The 18,677-nt window shown below is 37.9% G+C and overlaps 1 protein-coding gene across 2 annotated transcripts in view; it reads left to right on the top strand.

Annotated features, from left to right (window-relative positions):
- Nucleotides 1-18,677, top strand: part of PTCH1 (patched 1) — a 65,533-nt gene that overhangs the window by 13,542 nt on the left and 33,314 nt on the right. The window contains exons 3-12 of one of the 2 annotated variants that reach the window (XM_072360139.1): nt 9,344-9,533; nt 11,381-11,450; nt 11,558-11,649; nt 12,991-13,189; nt 13,719-13,840; nt 15,133-15,280; nt 16,044-16,175; nt 16,468-16,623; nt 16,978-17,076; nt 18,228-18,353. In XM_072360139.1, coding sequence (XP_072216240.1) covers nt 9,344-9,533; nt 11,381-11,450; nt 11,558-11,649; nt 12,991-13,189; nt 13,719-13,840; nt 15,133-15,280; nt 16,044-16,175; nt 16,468-16,623; nt 16,978-17,076; nt 18,228-18,353 — 1,334 coding nt within the window. The remainder of the gene's footprint in view (nt 1-9,343; nt 9,534-11,380; nt 11,451-11,557; nt 11,650-12,990; nt 13,190-13,718; nt 13,841-15,132; nt 15,281-16,043; nt 16,176-16,467; nt 16,624-16,977; nt 17,077-18,227; nt 18,354-18,677) is intronic. The other variant, XM_072360141.1, reaches the window with a different exon arrangement.

An 18,677-nucleotide genomic window follows, 5' to 3' on the forward strand; every position in this document is an offset into this window, starting at 1 on the left:
AATCATGAAAGTGGCTCCCAGTGATGTGTGTTTCCCTGCACAGATGCATAGAGCAAGAGTGGTGCTGGAAATAAATCAGTCCGGCATGATGTTTTTGCAAGGCTGGGGGAGCCTGTGTGTGAAGCTGGGGGCTTCCATTGTGCTCGACCCCTTGTGGCCTCAAGTGGAAGCCAGTGAAAGGGGGGCTTGGCATTGGCCCTGCAGGGCCAGAGTGGCTTGTGGTGCCCAGGGGTGATGTCAGCCCTACAGAAGGTAGGAGGAGAGAGCTGGGGTTAATGTTATGCAACACACTGAATGCACTGGTGGAGAGCAAACTCTGTGAGTGCTGGCATTGTCTCTTGGTGGGTATCGGGGGATCTTGACTCAGTGCATAGAATTATGCCTCATGAAATCTCCATATTTTGTCTGTACTTGCTGGGAGTACAGCATTTCTAGTCCTTTTTGTGGAGATTCAAACAATTTTGCTTCTTACAGGAGAATACAGTATTTTTGTAAAGTTAAATGCTTGGTAATGAAGTAGAATTGTCTGAATGATCAGACTGGCCAGAAGCATTAAAAAAAAGATCATTTTGTGGGATGTTTATTTCTTTAACTTTCTCACTGTCCTCTATTTTAAAATGGATTTGGCCATATGGTCACACTCTCAGTGTGTCTGACAGGAATCTGATTGCATCCTGTGAAAATCAAATGTGCGCATTACTCCTTGGTGTGAATAGCAAGCAAGCTGTAAAAAATGGGCTTCCTGACAGATGCAGCACTGTCTTGGGTGCTGGTGGCCAGTAAGAAATATCGGGATGGGGGGAGCAATGATAGGCAGCAGGTTTGGTGTTTGGGGGGAGTGCTGACCTGACCTGATTGTGTCCAGCACTGAGAGCAGTTCTGCTTCAGTGCAAAGCCATTCAGTAGGAAGCTGCTTAGGCGACAACAGATGGTACAGGAAGCAGCTAGTAGGGAATACTTGAAAGAAACTGTGCCCTGTTTCATAACATGTTCATTCCATTATTTTATTTTATTTCATTTTATTTTGCTACCTCCTGAAAGCGTTATTTAGGAAATAGTAGTTCTGGATGAACAATTTCTCTTTACTGATTGTTGTTCCTTTAAAAATTTTCATTAAGCTTTGTGCTACTTTGTGTACAGATGAAATTTGTGCTATCCCAGGAGTATAGATGAGAAGACTTGAAAATGCTGCTTTTAACCACACAGGAAAACAATTACATATTTGAGGAAAGGCCACTAGGAGGTTAAATGAAAAGTAGGGCCTAGAGGAAAGCTGACTGCTGTGGAACAACACAGTACGTTGTTTTTAACATATTACCCATCAGAAGCTTGTATCCAAGTTAAAGTAGCTCAAGTCAGTTATTTTCATCTGTTTTAAAATCGTTAGGTTTAGACCTCGAAGTCCCTTCTTAGATGAGCTGGAAATTTAGGCACGTTCAGTATGTGTGAGGGTCTGGGCCTATTGTTAAGCATGCACAAGTGTTTGTGAACTCTGAAAAGTGAAACTCCAGTTTTGTTCTTCAGAGGATGAAATTGTTACAGGATCATAAACTATTAGAGTTGCTACAGTCTGTATTAGCTGCCTATCCCACCCATAAACCGTCTCCTTGATTTTTAGGAAGTAGCAGAGTCTGGGGTTCCTTATTCCTCTTGATACTTTACCCAGGAAATTCCATAGTTGGGCTTATCTACCAAAAACCTAAGTCTCAGCTCTGACCCAAAGGAACCATGCCTTTGGAAGAAAGGACTGTTCATTCTCCATTCATTCCTCCATCTCTTTGTTGAGATGGTCAACAAGGATAACAATTGTGATGGTGGTTTTCTATAATGTGGACACCTGCCTGTTAGGAAGTGGACTGAGACCACCAACTCATTTTGCATGAGCTAGCAAAACAGCTGTCAGATGGTAAACAACTTGTGGTCACTGTTGTTCCTGGCTTGATTAGAACCAGTGACCCAGAGGTGAGCAGCTCATATCCTGTTACCAAGGACATGTGTCACAGCTCAGTAAGCAGCTACTGCATTTTATGTTTAATTGGCAAGTTTGAATTACATGAACCAATTTTGTCTGTTTCGTATATTCTTGCACATTTCAAAGCTTCTATTATCTTTATTTTATTTTATTTTATTTTATTTTATTTTATTTTATTTTATTTTATTTTATTTTATTTTATTTTATTTTATTTTATTTTATTTTATTTTATTTTATTTTATTTTATTTTATTATTATTTTCCTGATTGCACCATTGAACTTGTTCAGCTTGTTTTTTTTTTTTGTTTTTTGTTTTTTGTTTTTTTTTTTTTTTAATTGTGTTTTGGAACGTCTCAACCCAGAGAGACATCAACCCACAAGTGCATTAAAACTTAAATAACTTCTTTAGTGATTTATGTATTTTACCTAATCAGAAATAATGTGTGTATATATATATATATACATTCTGCTTATGGCTGGTACGAATGCATACATGTAGAGTAATCTTTATTTGATTTTTAGAAGGAAAACATTTTAGCCTCTAAAATTGTAGGAAAAGTTTCCCACTACAGTCTGCAGCAGCTGTTGCTGGGCTATCTTCCTGAGCCTGCAGACAGCTTTGTATCCTTGTCACTACTCTAAATGTTGTCAGACTGGCCAAATGAAGAGCCATCTTTGATGTCCATTTTTATTTCTGCTATTCATAGTCATATAAGCAGTAATGAAATTCGTAACAGCAATTCTGGAGCCACCACCATCATCTTTGAGAGGTAACTTATAACATTTTGGGAAGTAAAAAGCTTCTGAAGTGCTTTTGGTTTTTGTAGCTTTTTTCACTTGTAATCAATAATCCTTTTAATATATATATATAATTTAAGCAGAAATTATTGAGATAATCAATTTGCTTCTAGATTTTCCTAGAAGCTAGTGGTCCTTAAAGAGATTGATAGAGTCTTTATATTGAGATATGCTGGTGTCATTTTGTTGGACGTTAGCATGGAAGGGGGGGAAAAAAAGAGTATTGTTAGCTGGATGTTGGGAAAGAAAATGGGATAGTGCTGGCAGCCCTAACCTGGGCAGGTGCAATTGTTGCCATTCTATATGAGCAATATAAATGCAGGCATGTGTATTCAGCAGAGTAAAAGCAATGTAGGAAAACCTAGATACAGTGGGATGTTTCTGACTGACCATAGTCTTGCACAGGTCATGTTTAATTAATTGCACGATAAAAATAATCGTTTTTTGTTGAGCTGTTGGAACAGTCCACTGAATGACCATGTAGTCTCTTTAAGACACTGTCTTACCACTACATTCCAGCTCTTGCAAATGCATCATTTTCCTTGAAATTTTATGTTACATTATTAAATAAATGAGCATAAAAAAAATCAGCATGGGTAACCAAAAAATTGTACAATGCGATTCTAATTGGCTGACGAGATCCCTCATTTGCCTCATTAGAAATTTCAGTGAAAATGTTATGCTGTTCCTCCAGTACCTCTGCACTTTGCCAGTAAATTCTGAAGGAGTTGCCACCTTACCAACTTCTGTCATGAAAAATGAGGATGCTAAGTAGTACTGTCTGTGTGCAGAAAAACTGTATTCTACAACTGACAAAGAACATGATGAGCAAGCAGCATGCACAGGCTACTTTAAGAGCAACAGGAAGCTTTAAATCAAAAGGCTGTTATTTTTCTTTGTCCAATAAGAAGCAGGGTAGTCTTTGTATCTGCCAGAGAGCTCAACTCTCCATTTCTTTATTCAGTCCTGTGTGATTTTTCTTAGGTACTGTATTCTATTACATGGCAGGTACAAATATTTCTATCCTGATAAATGTTTGGGACAGGGAGCTGAAGCTGTGATGGTCTGGCCTTCCATTGTAAAGGACTGAAACTTCTTCCAATCTGCAATTTTTGAGCAGCATACCATTACACATGTAATAGAAATGGCATATGGGAACAGCTAACAGAGAGACTTGGTGAGGAAGAAGAGTGGAAGGAAATCCTCAACAACAGCCAGTTCAGAGAGAGATCTTGTTATGGCGGCAGGAGGGAATGTGCAGGAGGTATATGGTGGCTATGGGTGTCCCTCAGGCAATGATCTCATGACTTGTGTAAACAATTCTGGAAAAATGTATTCAAGTGTAAACACTTGTCTTTAGAAGGTGAGGTCTCCAGAATGTTCTGTACCATTCGTGCAGCTCAGACTTGACACGGAAAAGCTTAGTTCCCCAGACCAGTAGTATTTCTGGAGACACTGACTTTGGTTTCACAAATTTTTGTCGCTACACTGTGTCAGACAAACATTTTGTATCTTACTTGTTGGCTCTCAGGAAAGTTGTTTTTTTAGAGGGAACTTGCTCTCCACTAAGGTAGTTGCTGTACAGTCATGTACAAAGTATCTGTTGAATGGTTAAAAGCAAGTTGTGCACGCATCTGAAAAAAAAAAAAACAAACAAAAAAAACCAGACAACCCTCAGGCTATATGTTGCAGTTCAGCAACCTGAAATGGAACATCGTGACATGTTCCAAAAAATAAGTGTTTCATACCCTTTGAACAAGGAGACAATTAATCAGCAAGCAGTGATTTTTAGCTATCATACATTGCCTCATTTAGGATCAGTCTCTTAGATTTGTTCAAAGGTCAGATTTGTTCTTGAAAGTGCTCAGATGGAAGAGATTGCAGTTTACAGCAGCAATATATATATACCAAAATACCATTTTGAATGCCAGTCATAGGAAATACATATGTAAGACAGAAACATTCATAGTAGAAATGAATGCATCAGCTGAAACACTCAATGACTTCAAAACCTTCAGTGGAAATCCTATCAGAAACTGTTATAAAAACAAATATGTTTTCACTCCTGTGCATTAGTACTGTGCAAATGTGTACTAGAGGGAAGCAGTTTTGGTTTTATGGTTGCTTCTCACTTAAGATGCACAGAACATTTTAATGTGATGACTGAGACACAGGCAATGTGACCCAAGAGTTTGGTAATGGGATATGGAGCCTTTTGTGTACAGGTCATAGTTTCAGGTCTGCCTCAAGTTAAGGATGACTAAAACTTGTTACCACCTAACAACTGCTCATTGCTCTTGAGGGAGGGAGCGATGGTGGTTCTCCCAGCATACTGATGGTTACTGCTCTCTTGATGCCCTTGGGAAGGGCAAAACATTCTGTATCTTCACCAGCTTCTGATAAAGTCTTTGGGAAGCCCAAGAGAAGCAGCAGCACATTTAGTGATAGAGGAGGCTGACACACTAGTGGGGATGCCCTCCTTTTCAGTGGAAAAGCTTCTCAGGCAAGAAGCAGTGCTCATCAACAAAGGTGCTGGCAAGAAAAATGTCTTCAGTTGAACACTAGCCTTCACTTGCATGTTTAAGCATTAGAAACTGATATATTAGCTGAGATCGGATCCCAGGACACTGACGTTGTTATTGTGTCTTGACATTTTTTTCTTTTTAAAAATTTCTTGTTAGCTAAATTTTGCAGAAAACGTGGTATCATTTTGAGTAGACAAACACCTAAAATCTGTTGATTCCACTTGAAGTATACAAACTGCTGCCTTATATTACCATTGACCATGAGACAGTGTGCAGATCTGTTATTTAAGTCAGTGTTATGACTTGCAGGAATTTGTGCCACCAACTCAGCTGACTGGTCACTAAATCAGATAATAATGGCCTCAAGTGATTTCTTATATATCAGAAAAGGAGAATGAAGTATGACTTTTGTCACTAAGATGTTAAAGGGAAATAGTTCTTTTACAGTGAATAAAATCAGAAATATCGGTAGTCCGTGTCATTGCATTTCTAGTACTGTTGTTGCCAAATATAAGAAAATAGAGCCCATGAAGGAAAACCACAAAATAACACCATTTTATTCATTGGTTTTATTTTCCATTACATCATTTGTCCTATAATGTTTTTTCACATAATGATGTCCTTGGCAATCAGAATTTTCCTCTGCCAGTTTACAGTTTCTTTGTATATGACTGTTTAAAGTTTATACATTGTTTAAAGTATCCATGTTTGCCCATGGAGTTATCTTTGCTCTATTTGGCAGAGTAAATGAACATAATGATCATGTCAAATAATAAAATGGTGTAATGCCTTAAGAAATATGCAGAAAAGACTGTTGAGTTCTGGAATATGTGCCTGTGTTCCTGGATGGTTTTGCTATTCCTGTTTTGAATGAAAAATAGGGAAAACAGCTTCTGTTCCGTTGGCTGACTTGTATGACGCAGTTTTGATTAGCTAAATCTGCCTTGTCTGTGAAGTTAATGTGGTTTGACAGGACCGTCATTAGGAAGCAATCATTTCTGTTGATAGTAAACAGTTGGTCACTTTCAGCAGAGATAGGAATGTCAGCCTTTGTCTTGCATGACATATGATTTGTTGTTTCAAGTCCTAGCTAAATTCAAAAGTAAAGTGTGAGCAGAATAGGAGAGAAGGTAGTACCAGAACTAGGTGTTTATGATAGAGTCCACAGTTCTCATAAAACTGGGTCTTTATTGTCTTTGCTGGCAAAGGGACACAAAGAGAGAGAATGGTATTTTGTCTTCTGAAATGCTGGAGGGCTGCAAAAGAAGCTCTGGTTCCATGACACACAGGTTAGGGTAACCATGGTTCTCTACTCCCTTTCTATATTCCTGTAAGAAAGAGCAAATTTTATTAACATACCATAAGAATACTGGATGGGGGAGAAAGACAGCAGTGATCATGAACCTTGGGCCATTGAGTGAAAGTGCTGGGATTATATAAAAATCCCCCCCCACAAAGAAGGTATGACAAACAAGATACAAGGGTGTGCAAATTAACTTTCAGTCTATGGTTACTGTTTGATATGAAGGTTTACTTGAATCTGTATTTAGTTCTGATTGCTCTGCTTATTATGAAAACATCTGAGGCAAAATCTTACCTGTTTCTAGTGTTTTATTTGTGATACAGTTAAACAATTTATTTATTTATTGATATCACACATGCAGTGGTAAAAGGGCTGTTAGGAAGTTATAAAGGGAATCTAGGTGAGGAAGCTGTACTTTCATTCATATGTTTTATTACTGCAAGCTGACCATTGTTACTTGATATGAATGAGATAACGACACAAATGACAGACTGAGAAAATGGAGTGTGTTGCGGAAATTATTTTTCAAAGAATTCATGATCTGGAAATTAAGTGATGCCTCATGTAAAAATGACTATATCATTTAGTTGTTGCTGGTGTGATTCTGACAGGTTTATCCTTTCCCAATTTATTTTCTGGTGGTCCGCTTAGCCTTAGGGATGGCACATGCATGGGTTGAGGGCCCACTTTTTTTAAGAAAAGAAAAAGTGCTCCTGGCTTATTCAGACTTAAAGGATATCATTTCCCACACTGCCAGCTAGTTACAGATCAGTTTATGTCCTGGGAAGACATAGGTGTGCAAGTCTAATTTCTCTTCACACTGTTGCAGGACTCAACTTCAGCAGTAACTCTATCAGTGCCAAGGTGGCAGAAAGTATGTAACAAAGCAGGTCTGTAGCTTGGACTTAACAGATGAAGATTTAGTCCTTATCTGAATGTGGTCTCGATTCAGTTAGTTAGCTGAATTAATTGCCCCCCCCCTTCCATGCACTTGTTAGATAGGGGGTTATATGGATTATACAAACTATAGCTGAATTCTGATCTCTGAGTGGGAAGATAATTTTCCATTCTTATATAATATTTCTGGCAAGAAAAATTGAATATGGCTCCCTCTAGAGCCTGCCTACTTTGCAGTTTCCCCTCGCCTTTTACTTTCATTTTTTTAAACTGTGTTTTGATATGAAACACACTGTTCAGCTCATTTGGATTTATAAAATAGTCACTGCACATTCATGGTATCCTGCATCATGGAATATTATGCAGGTGCAGAATTACTGGGGCAAATAAGCCATAGATAGTCCTTTCTTCTGCATTCACAGCTAGTTCTCTTAATGTTTAGTTGATATTTTTTTCTTTTTTTGTTTGGAAGAAGTAGCGCTGATCACCTGCTCCTTCTCACTTTTTTGACTGACAAGAAACATTCTGCTTCTGACTTTGCCAGGTTATTTAGGAGAAGGGTATGAATTAATGACATTTATCTTGAAAATGTGCTATTGGAGCAGTGTGTTCATACAAGTATAGGTAATTGTGACAGAGAAGTATTTGATCTGGTCTAGAAGAGTTGTAGAATCATAATGTGGCTTAGGTTGGAGGGTACCCTGAAGATATCTTTTTCTGATCCCTTGCAGGGCTGCCACCCTCCAGCTCCGTCCTTAAATGCCTCCAGGGATGGGGCATCCACAGTTTCTCTGGGTAGCCTATGCCAATGCTTCACTGCACTCTGAGCAAAGCATTTCTTCCTAACATCTAAACTGAATTTCCCCTCTTTTAGTTTAGAGCCTTGTCCTGTTGGTGTCAGACCATGTTAAAAGTTGCTTCCCCTCCTGCTTGTATGCTCCCTTCAAGTACTGAAAGGCCACAATGAGATATTCCTGGAGCCTTCTTCAACCTGAACAAGCCCAGTCCCTCAGCCTTTCTTCTCAGGAGAGAAGGGCTCCTGTGGGCTCCAGCCCACTGATAACCATCGTGGCCCTCTTCTGGACCCTCTCCAACAGCTCCACTATCTTTTCTATACCCGGAGCCCCAGGCCTGGACACAGTACTCCAGATGGGGCCTCAGGAAGTGCAGAGCAGAGGGGTGCAATCCCCTCCCTCTTCCTGCTGACCACCCTCTTTTGATGCAGCCCTGGTTACTGTTAGTCTTCTGGGTTGTCAGTGCATACTGCTGGCTCATGTCCAATTTTTTGTCCACCAAAATCCTCAGGTCCTTCTCCTCTGGACAGGTCTGAGGGAATTCTTCTAGTCTCTACTCACATCTGGAATCGTCTTGACCCAGGTGCAACACCTAGCATTTGGCCTTGTTGAACTTCATTAGATTCTCATGTGCCCACTTTTTGAGCCTGTCCAGGTCCTTCTGGATGGCATCCCACACTGTCAGCTTCACCACTCAGCTTGGTGTTGTCAGAAAACTTACTGAGAGTACACTCAGTAAGGAACAGAAAAAGTTGTGAGTTGTTTTTGTTTTTCTGTGGTTTTTTTTGTTGTTGTTTGTTTGTTTTTTCATATTTACAAAATAATTTGTGTGAGCCTTTGGTTTACAGTAGGTACAGGTACAGTGGAGCTTTAATAAGGAGTATGATTTTTGTGGTATTACTAAAGTTAATTTCTTACTAGTTTTAGTTACTCTGTGACCTTTTTGAGATAGATTAGTCTGTGCATGTACTTTTCAGACCAGAGGATGTGTATTGTGGTCATCACAAATAAGTGAATTTTAGCTAATACAAAACTATTGATATTTTTACATCAGTTGGTGGACGAGTGAGTCAGGAGTTAAACTACACACGGCAGAAGATTGGAGAAGAGGCTATGTTTAACCCCCAGCTCATGATTCAGACTCCACAGGAAGAAGGAACTAATGTACTGACAACAGAAGCACTCCAACAGCACCTTGACTCTGCACTTCAGGCCAGCAGAGTACATGTTTATATGTACAACAGGTGAGCAGATAAGCAAAAGTTTTCTTGGTGATATGTAACTACTGGAGACTGGACATGTGTTTCCCTCCACATATTTCTAAGAGACGAGAACTCTTGAGCCTTTATTTCAGGACTTTCTGATTTGTCTGCCTCTGGTAAGTGGTTTTGGAGGAGACTCTAGAAACATGCTCCTGTGAGCAGTTCTACATTATTCAGCAGTTATCTTTCTTGAGAAGTGATACCTATGCTCCCAATATGAAATCTAAGTGATAATATTTTTAATATTGCAAAGCTTTCTGTGTTAGAGATGTATTTATTCACTGACACACCATCTTGAATCACATAGTGACTCTAATACCTTCTTTACATCTGCCTTTAATGGGCAAAACAGTTATCCTCTGAAATTCAGGAATGGAATGCAAAATATACCCATAGTGATTCAGGTGGAGACAGTTAGAGGGCTTCTCCTCCACCTGGACTGCCACAAATCCCAGTGTGCCCAGGTGGCCAAGAAGGCCAATAGCAGCCTGGCCTGTATAAGAAATAGTGTCGCCAGCAGGAGCAGAAAGGTAATCATCCCCCTGTACTCAGCTCTGGTGAGACCACAGGAGTTTTGGGCTCCTCACTACAAGAAAGACATTGGAATGTGTCCAGAGAAGGGCAATGAAACTGGTGAGGGGTCTGGAGCACAAGTTTTATAAGGAATGGCTGAGGGAACTGGGATTGTTTAATCTGGAGAAGAGGAGGCTCAGGGGAGACCTCACTGCACTCTGCAACTTCCTGAAGGGAGGTTGTGATGAGCAGGAGCTTGACCTCTTCTCCCAGGCAACAAACAGGACCCAAGGAAATGGCTGCAAGTTGTGCCAGAAGAGGTTTAGACTGGACATAAGAAGGAACTTTTTCTCTCAGAGAGTGGTCGGGTTCTGGAATGGCCTGCCCAGGGAGGTGGTAGAGTTGTTGTCCCTGGCAGTGTTCAAGAGGCGTCTGGATGAGGAGCAACAAGTTTTGGTTTAGTCGTTTGTTGTAGCTATGATAATGAAGGGACAATTGGACTAGATGATCTTGTAGGTCCTTTCCAACCTTGTGATTCTATGATTCAGAGTGGCTGTATGTACATACTGAAGACTGGGAACTGTGGTATCGAACAACAGTGGTAAGACTGCACCATACAAGGGGACCAGCTTTTGACTATTGAGGTGTCTTCCTGAAAAGTGGTTCTTCCAGGGTTACTGCTTATATGATGATGTGCCTAGGTATGCTATCTGAGGCATGAAACCCAGTATCTTTCAGGATATCTTTTCAGGATATCTTTTCAGCATATTTAGCTGATGCCTGAATTAGCTTGTGCTCAGGCTCCTGTTAGTTTTTACCTGGCTCCTGCTTTGTGTTAAAGTGCCTGAAGTCATGTCAGTAGAATTTGTAATACAGCTGAAAAAGGGAGGGAGAAAGCCTGATGCTTTCTTTCCCTCCTGTGTGTGTGAGTCAGTTTAGGAACATTCTAGTCCTCTGAGCCTCAAAATGACTTGTCTTTTGGTTGCATCTCTGAATGGTAACTGAAGTCACAAGTGGTCTCATTATATAAAGTCAAATTTCTGTCCCTTTTAATCAAGTCAACCAGTCTGCTCACCCAAAAGCAGCTCTATTTATGAAGACCATTTAGAACAACTGAAACAAAAATATCCATAATTGCAAAATGAGCTTTTCATGTGAGGTGTGGTATATCTATGTTGAATAAAACTTGCTTTCCTCAGTGGTTTGCTACTTGAAGCCAATAAGTGAGTTTAAGTTATAATCTTTAATGTACATTACATTTAAAATACAACTTTTTGGTTACTGTTGAAGAAAAATATTTGTTTTTCATATTACAGACAATGGAAGTTGGAACATTTATGTTACAAATCAGGAGAACTCATCACAGAAGCAGGTTACATGGATCAGGTACATGTAGCAGTCATTTACTTGGAAGCTTTTTCTGTAATCATAATTGAACTTATGCTGCTTAGATTATGTTCTAGCCTAACTTTTGCCACTTCTCATTTTGACAGATTATAGAATATCTTTATCCTTGCTTAATTATCACTCCTTTGGACTGCTTCTGGGAGGGAGCAAAGCTACAGTCAGGAACTGCCTATCTATTGTAAGCATGCAATTATTTATCCTTCTAGTCTGATTAATTTTAATTCTATAACTATGTATGATTTTGCGTTGCATTCTGACTGTCCATTGACGTTCTGGTTTAACAGAAAAATAAAATTACGGTGTCTCTACTGGAAATCTGCATAGAATTTTTTTTTTTTTTTTTTTTTTTTTTAATTGAACACATATTTTTGTTTCTGTAAGATGAATAGTAGACATCAATTTGGTTTCTGTATTGTTATTCTCACTCTGCTACCATGCAGAAGAAGCTATAAGTTCTCAGTCTAAGCTTTAAGGGCTTTATGCTTCTTTTGAAAATAAACTCATCTCTTTTTTTTCTTAGTTTACAAATAACATTGATTAATTGGAAATTCTATTTCTAAGAAAATTTCTGGGGTTAAATCTCAGATCTTCCTAAGGAACAAAAAAACCAAATCCTTTAATTATGAGATCATTGAAGAAACCATACATAGTATCTTTTATGGGTGGTTTCGTACAATTTGTAAGTGTGATATTATATGCCCTGAATCCTTCAAGCAGTTAATTGTTGATATGTGTGGGCATTTTCTGTTAATTATGCAAGAGTTAACTGTTTCTGCTCTGGTTTGCCTATCTCTGTAAAAGCAATTTGCAATGGCTATCTCATAACCTTTAGTGTGCATTTCTAGATGGGAACGTACTGGGCTTGTGTTTTCTGGTTGGGAGAATTAGAATAATGACTTAATCTTGGTTAGGCAGATACAGTGTGGTTTGAACCACAGAATAAGGCAGCTAAAATCCATTCTAGTCTGTCAACATCACAAATTCACTAGTGGGGGTGGGAAATATGACAGTGATAGTAATGGTAGCCATGATAGCAAGAGAGCTTGCTAGCTGATAGTCAAGCTGTCAGGGCATTTGAAAAAGCACAGTATAACCAAAGATCAGCTGTATTGATTGATTACATCTGCAAGATGGTTATTAGAGTAGCAAGAAGTAATCTGATACTATGAGAAAGGCTTTCTTTCTTCAGCCCCCTCTTTTCTTCCCTTCTTCCCTCCCCCTAATTCTGTCCAGCAGCAATTGGCTGCTTTTTTATTATTTAGGTGCTTAATTTCTTACCTCTGCTTGTAAATAGAAGTGCTTTTTACTTGTGAATAGATTGTATTCTATGCAGTAACTTTGTAAAACCCAAATATTTCTTTTTAAATGACAGCAAGGCTACAAGAAAAGTACATAAACAAATAAAATTAAAATATGCCTTATTTCATATGGCATATGAAACAATCTTATCAGCAAATGTAATAACTTAGAAAACAAACATACTTTAAAAAAAAAAGAACAACCCTGATTTATTTTGCAGAGGGAAGCCTCCTTTGCAGTGGATCAACTTTGACCCCTTAGAATTCTTGGAAGAATTAAAGAAAATAAACTACCAAGTGGAGAGCTGGGAAGAAATGCTGAATAAAGCAGAGGTTGGTCATGGTTATATGGATCGACCTTGCCTGAATCCTGCTGATCCTGATTGCCCAATCACAGCTCCCAATAAAAATTCTACCAAAGTAAGTTCTTGTGCTTGTTTGTATCTTATACTGGGGAGGCTAGAGGCAGGGAGGAGAGAAGAAGCAGTATGTAGGTCTAATTGACTGCTGCTGAAACAGTTGATAACTTTCTGTCCATTCTGTGATGCAGTAGTTAATGCCCCATATTTAGAGTCAGAGTACAGTACTGCTGGCCAAGGATGGCAAAGTGGCAGTGTAGCATTTCAAAAGACTTAATTCCTCAGAGAGAACCAGATAGCAAAGCCTTCCTTCCTTCAGGTAGGGCCAATTTTGTTTACTTTGTGAATAATCTAAATTAGTAGCCCCCAGTTTTATACATCTGTCTTTCAGTCAGGCTTTGGAAAAGTTGCTGTTTGTTCAGTTAATACCTGGCTGATTTGTCCACTTGAGTTGTTGAGCATAATTTCTCTTTTTAGACAGCTTAAACAATTTTTAATATCAGTTTTTTTATTGTACCATAAGTCAACGTCCATGCAATTTTGTCTAAAGTTATGCAACTGATCGATTTCTTCTTTATCACATTTTCCAGCCTCTTGATGTAGCCCTTATTTTGAGTGGTGGATGCTATGGACTGTCAAGAAAATACATGCATTGGCAAGAAGAGCTAATTATAGGTGGTACAGTCAAGAACAGTTCTGGTAAACTTGTCAGGTAAAGAAGCAAATGGTTAAAGAAAATTCTAAAGTTTTTCCCTGTTAGAGTTTGGTTTTTAGGGCACACGTGTATTTATCCTTCATGTATATTATGAACCCTTTTAGGAGGACATGCATGCCTCAAGAAAGCAGAATTTAAAACAGTGATTAGATAACTGTTTAATTGACATCAATGCTTCCTGCTTCTAACCTCAGAATGATAATGTACATTTCTCAGAAATAGATTTTTATTTTTTTTTCTGACAGTATTGTTGTTTGGTGTGTATGTATAAAACATTGAACTGTGCTTGAAACACCAAACAGCTCTGAGCATTTTTTGAAATACTGTCAGACAAAAAAAAGGGAAAAAATACAGGTAAGGTTCTCACTTGGCTTTTCTCAAAATTCAAAGTAACTTTTTGTTTAGAATCAATATGGAGAAAAGTATGTTCTTTATGTTATTACATCTTGAATGTATTTTTGTCTGATAAAACACTTTTTAAGATTTTTTTAAAGAAGTCATGGAAGTCAGGACTTCACTGGGGGAAAAGCCTGAGAGAGAACTATTCTGAAAAATATAGGACATAGTAAGCTAAATGAAGCACAATTATCACATATTTAATAGAGGTGTTTTTTACTGGAAGTCTTAATAGGGATTATGAACTTTTTTTTTTTTTTTTTTTTTTTTTACATTTCCACCAAATATTGAAGAATTATTTATTGCAGTAAATCTTTCAACAATTAAGCCAAAGAATATGCTTTTAGTGAAAAATAAAGTAGTTGTTAAGCTTCTAAAATTGTTGGATACATTTGAATATTGTGGAAAGTCACCCTGGATAATTGTTGTCACTGTGTAGTCCTCCCAGTTTGCCAGACACCAGGAATTAAATATGGCATTTCTCTTGAATGGTTAATGAATGCCAAGGTTTTCAAATGACAAATTGTCAATGGCATTTAAAAGATCTTATAGAAATAACTATTTTTATGTCATCTTCACAGTAATAGTCATCTGTTAATCATGATCCTTATAATTGATTAGTAGTGTTTCATTTTTTGCACCCCAAAGTGATCCTATCAAAAATAATGGCTAAATAAACTTCAGTGAAACTTAAGTTTAACCTCAGTACTTAAAAGAGCCATGCAGCTGCACCAGATACATAGTTAGCATAATTATGTTCTATTCAATTTTAATATGAATATGTGCTCTATAAAATCAAGAGCTCCTACAAACTGCTGTTAGGCTCTCATTTGGGATTTCATGCCATGAGATTATTTTATGCCTCTTCCTTCTCTTATTTCTCTCTGTTACAGTGCCCAGGCATTACAAACCATGTTTCAGTTAATGACTCCTAAGCAAATGTATGAGCACTTCAAGGGATATGAGTACGTTTCACATATCAACTGGAATGAGGATAAAGCAGCAGCAATTCTGGAAGCCTGGCAGAGGATGTATGTCGAGGTAAAAATGAAAATAACCTAGATGTTATAGTATGAAATCTTGCTGAGATCCACTGTCCTTTTTATGGCTTTTTACTGTATTCCTCCAAAGAAGATGCTTAACTAAAACTGAGTTACTGCCTCCCAGTTTTGAAGTTAGTTTAGTCTCTTTTAATCGAGAAACTGCATGGTTATTCACGTACGTGAAGCCACGAAGGCTTTACTGTTTGATGTCTTGAACATTTCTGCTGTGCTGAGAATGAGAATGGTCTGAAGAGCTACTTGGGATTTAAAAGCAGTTGGTTAGCATGATTATTCCAAGGGTTTCTGGAATATATGAGCTCTCCCAGCAACAGTCTGGGTGGAGAGGCCACATGACGGTGCCTTGCCTTTGTGTCCCAAACTCTTCTGTGCTGCTTCTGACCTCTGTGAAATGGCTCTGCAGTGGGAGAAAGAGGAGTGTTCTGAAGAGCATGCTGGCCTTGGATTGAAGGCAAAACTTATTCAACAGCAAAGTTATGGAAAGAGGAAATGTTACACTGAAATTGAAATAATCTATGAATACAGTACACTTTTCTAAGGCATGGAGATTCTTGCTTGATAAACAGTAGCTTTCAGGAAGCAGTTACGGAACATACTTCATCTAGAATCAGTGAAATCTCTTGTGTAAGGTATATGCTGTAATATGAACATAAAGGCAAAAAAACAGTTACAGGTGTTTGCTGTAAAAAATGTTTTGTTTTCTTAATTTACATACAGATACTTTTTTATTTTTCTTTTCATAGGTTGTTCATCAAAGTGTTGCACAAAACTCCACTCAGAAGGTGCTTTCCTTTACTACAACTACCCTGGACGACATCCTAAAGTCATTTTCTGATGTCAGCGTTATCAGAGTAGCTAGTGGCTACTTACTAATGGTAATAAAACAAATTATATTTATTTAATTGCTTATAGTAGTAGAGCATGGCTTGAATATCTGCTTCATTCTTACCAGTCAATAATCCAGAGCAGTTTTTTCATACTTAAAAAGCTTGCCATTTGTAAAGTTTTGTCATTTCAGGTGTGAAATATCTAATGTGTCTGTTCTGCTTAAAATGCTTGTAAATATGGGTATGTAGAAGAGAAGGGTATCGCTTTTAAGAAATGATCCATTCTAATACTTTTTTTTTTTTTTCCCCCTTTCCCCTTCACCCCAACCCTTCCTTTCAGCTTGCCTATGCCTGTTTAACAATGCTGAGGTGGGATTGTGCCAAGTCTCAAGGTGCCGTGGGGCTGGCAGGAGTCTTGTTGGTTGCACTGTCAGTGGCTGCAGGCTTGGGTCTGTGCTCACTGATTGGAATTTCCTTTAATGCTGCCACAACTCAGGTATTTAGAAGCCAAAAGTCTGATTACTAGTACTTTATTAGTGAACAAACACATATGAATCTTCGGGGAAAATAAACTGCCAAATTATTTGTATTGCTGAACTTCACGTGTGCTTTTCTCCTATCTAGTAACTTGAACTATGAGAAGTTAAGTCATGATGATGCCAAATGATATTAAAGAAAAAGACAGATACTTCATGGTTTATATAATTGGTTTTTTGTATACTTTGTTTTTTTGTGCCCCTGTATAAGTCCAGAGTGTAAAGTTACTTCAGTTAACCATGTAATAGCAAGCTGCATGGTAGATCATAAAACAACAATCATTGTTTTTACTTGTTTTGTTTTTCTTCCCAAGGTTCTGCCTTTTCTTGCTCTCGGAGTTGGTGTAGATGATGTTTTCCTTCTAGCCCATGCTTTCAGTGAAACAGGACAGAATAAGAGAATTCCATTCGAGGTAATGAGAAAGTGGAAAGTTAGGGTGAAATAGAAGGTTTCCTATAGGGAAAGATACTGAATTAATAATGAATTTGTAATGATTTTAAACAAATAGCAGGTGGGTTTTTGTTGTTGTTGTTTTTGTTTGTTTTCTGTAGAGGGTTTTCCCTGATTTGTGTAACCCAAATTTTACTCAAAATGTCAGTAATACAAATCTGAGAACAAATTCAAGTGTGCATCTGACTTTAAAATGATAGAATACTTTCAATAGTTTTAGAGTAAAAGCAATGTGAAGGAAATTCTTATTATCTGTTACCTTTATTTGTTATGTCTTTAATTTGTGATTTTAAGTGTTTTTCCTTCTGTTTTCCTTTCCTATCCTTTATAATTCACCATGACATTTCAAAGCACGACATTCATATTATGAAATCTAAGATATCATCACTTCTGTGATCTTTTCCTTTTATTAACCTTTGTATCTTCAGTCCAGATTTCATATCCAAAGTACAGATTATTTAAAAATGACATCAATTTGCCCATTTTGTTATGTACAAGCAGTATCTTTTGTGTGCTCTTCCCAGGTGGTTCAGAATGCAGATATTATAATGCTACTCTGCTATATCCTATTCGTTTGGGAAAGTCTTCTATGCTTGCTTCTGTTGATTTCTCTGGGTGGTTGTTCTTGGGTTTGGAGTTGTTTTTATGTTGTATACTTCAAGAGGTGTATGTATATTGTGAGTCTACAGTGTTAGTGCATGCTTATTTTGTCTGAAAAATGGTAACAGATGAACATCCATTGACTCCATCAGTAGACAATACACCCTTCTTAAACTGCAGATAATTTGATACTATGACAGTATTAATTTAGTTTTCTCTTTTGAAGCTAAAATCAAATTTGATAATGTTTTCTAACCACAAAAAATAAACAGCATTTTATGTGTCATCTGCTTCTCTCCTGGACAGTATTCTTACTTAGTGTGTTTGTTACTGATGTACTCTTAAATGCACGCTTGCATTTGGAATTTCCTTGTGATAGTTTTTCAGTATTAGTGTCTTGCATCTGTAGAATGACCATTTCATTTGCAGGACATTGTTTTATTAACACGACTTTTAAGATGCACCATTTTTTGTTGTTGTTGTTATTGTTTGGTTGGTTGTTTTTTTTTGCAGGACAGAACAGGTGAATGTTTGAAGCGAACAGGAGCAAGTGTAGCCCTTACATCTATCAGCAATGTTACTGCATTCTTTATGGCTGCCTTAATCCCTATTCCTGCTTTACGAGCATTTTCACTCCAAGTAAGTTTATGTGCTACTTTGTTAGCTCTTATATGTGTTCCAGTTGTGGGAGACCAATGATGGTACCTGTTAGTGACAGTTGTAAATCCACATTCAGTGCTTCTGGAGGCCACTGAATTAGTATCTAATCATCGTTTTCCATAGATCTGGGTAATAGCAGCAGCTGTCTGCCCTGGATTCTGCTCTTTCTGTGGAATTTCTTGCATTCTGTTAGCTGGTGGTAGACTGCACTGCCATTCCACACTGGGTTAAGTGCAAAAACAGGAGGGTGTGTGTATATATACACATATATATATATTTTTAAATTATTTTTTTATTATTATT

Source organism: Excalfactoria chinensis, chromosome Z (genome assembly GCF_039878825.1).
Source record: "Excalfactoria chinensis isolate bCotChi1 chromosome Z, bCotChi1.hap2, whole genome shotgun sequence".
Taxonomy (NCBI): Eukaryota; Metazoa; Chordata; class Aves; order Galliformes; family Phasianidae; genus Excalfactoria; species Excalfactoria chinensis.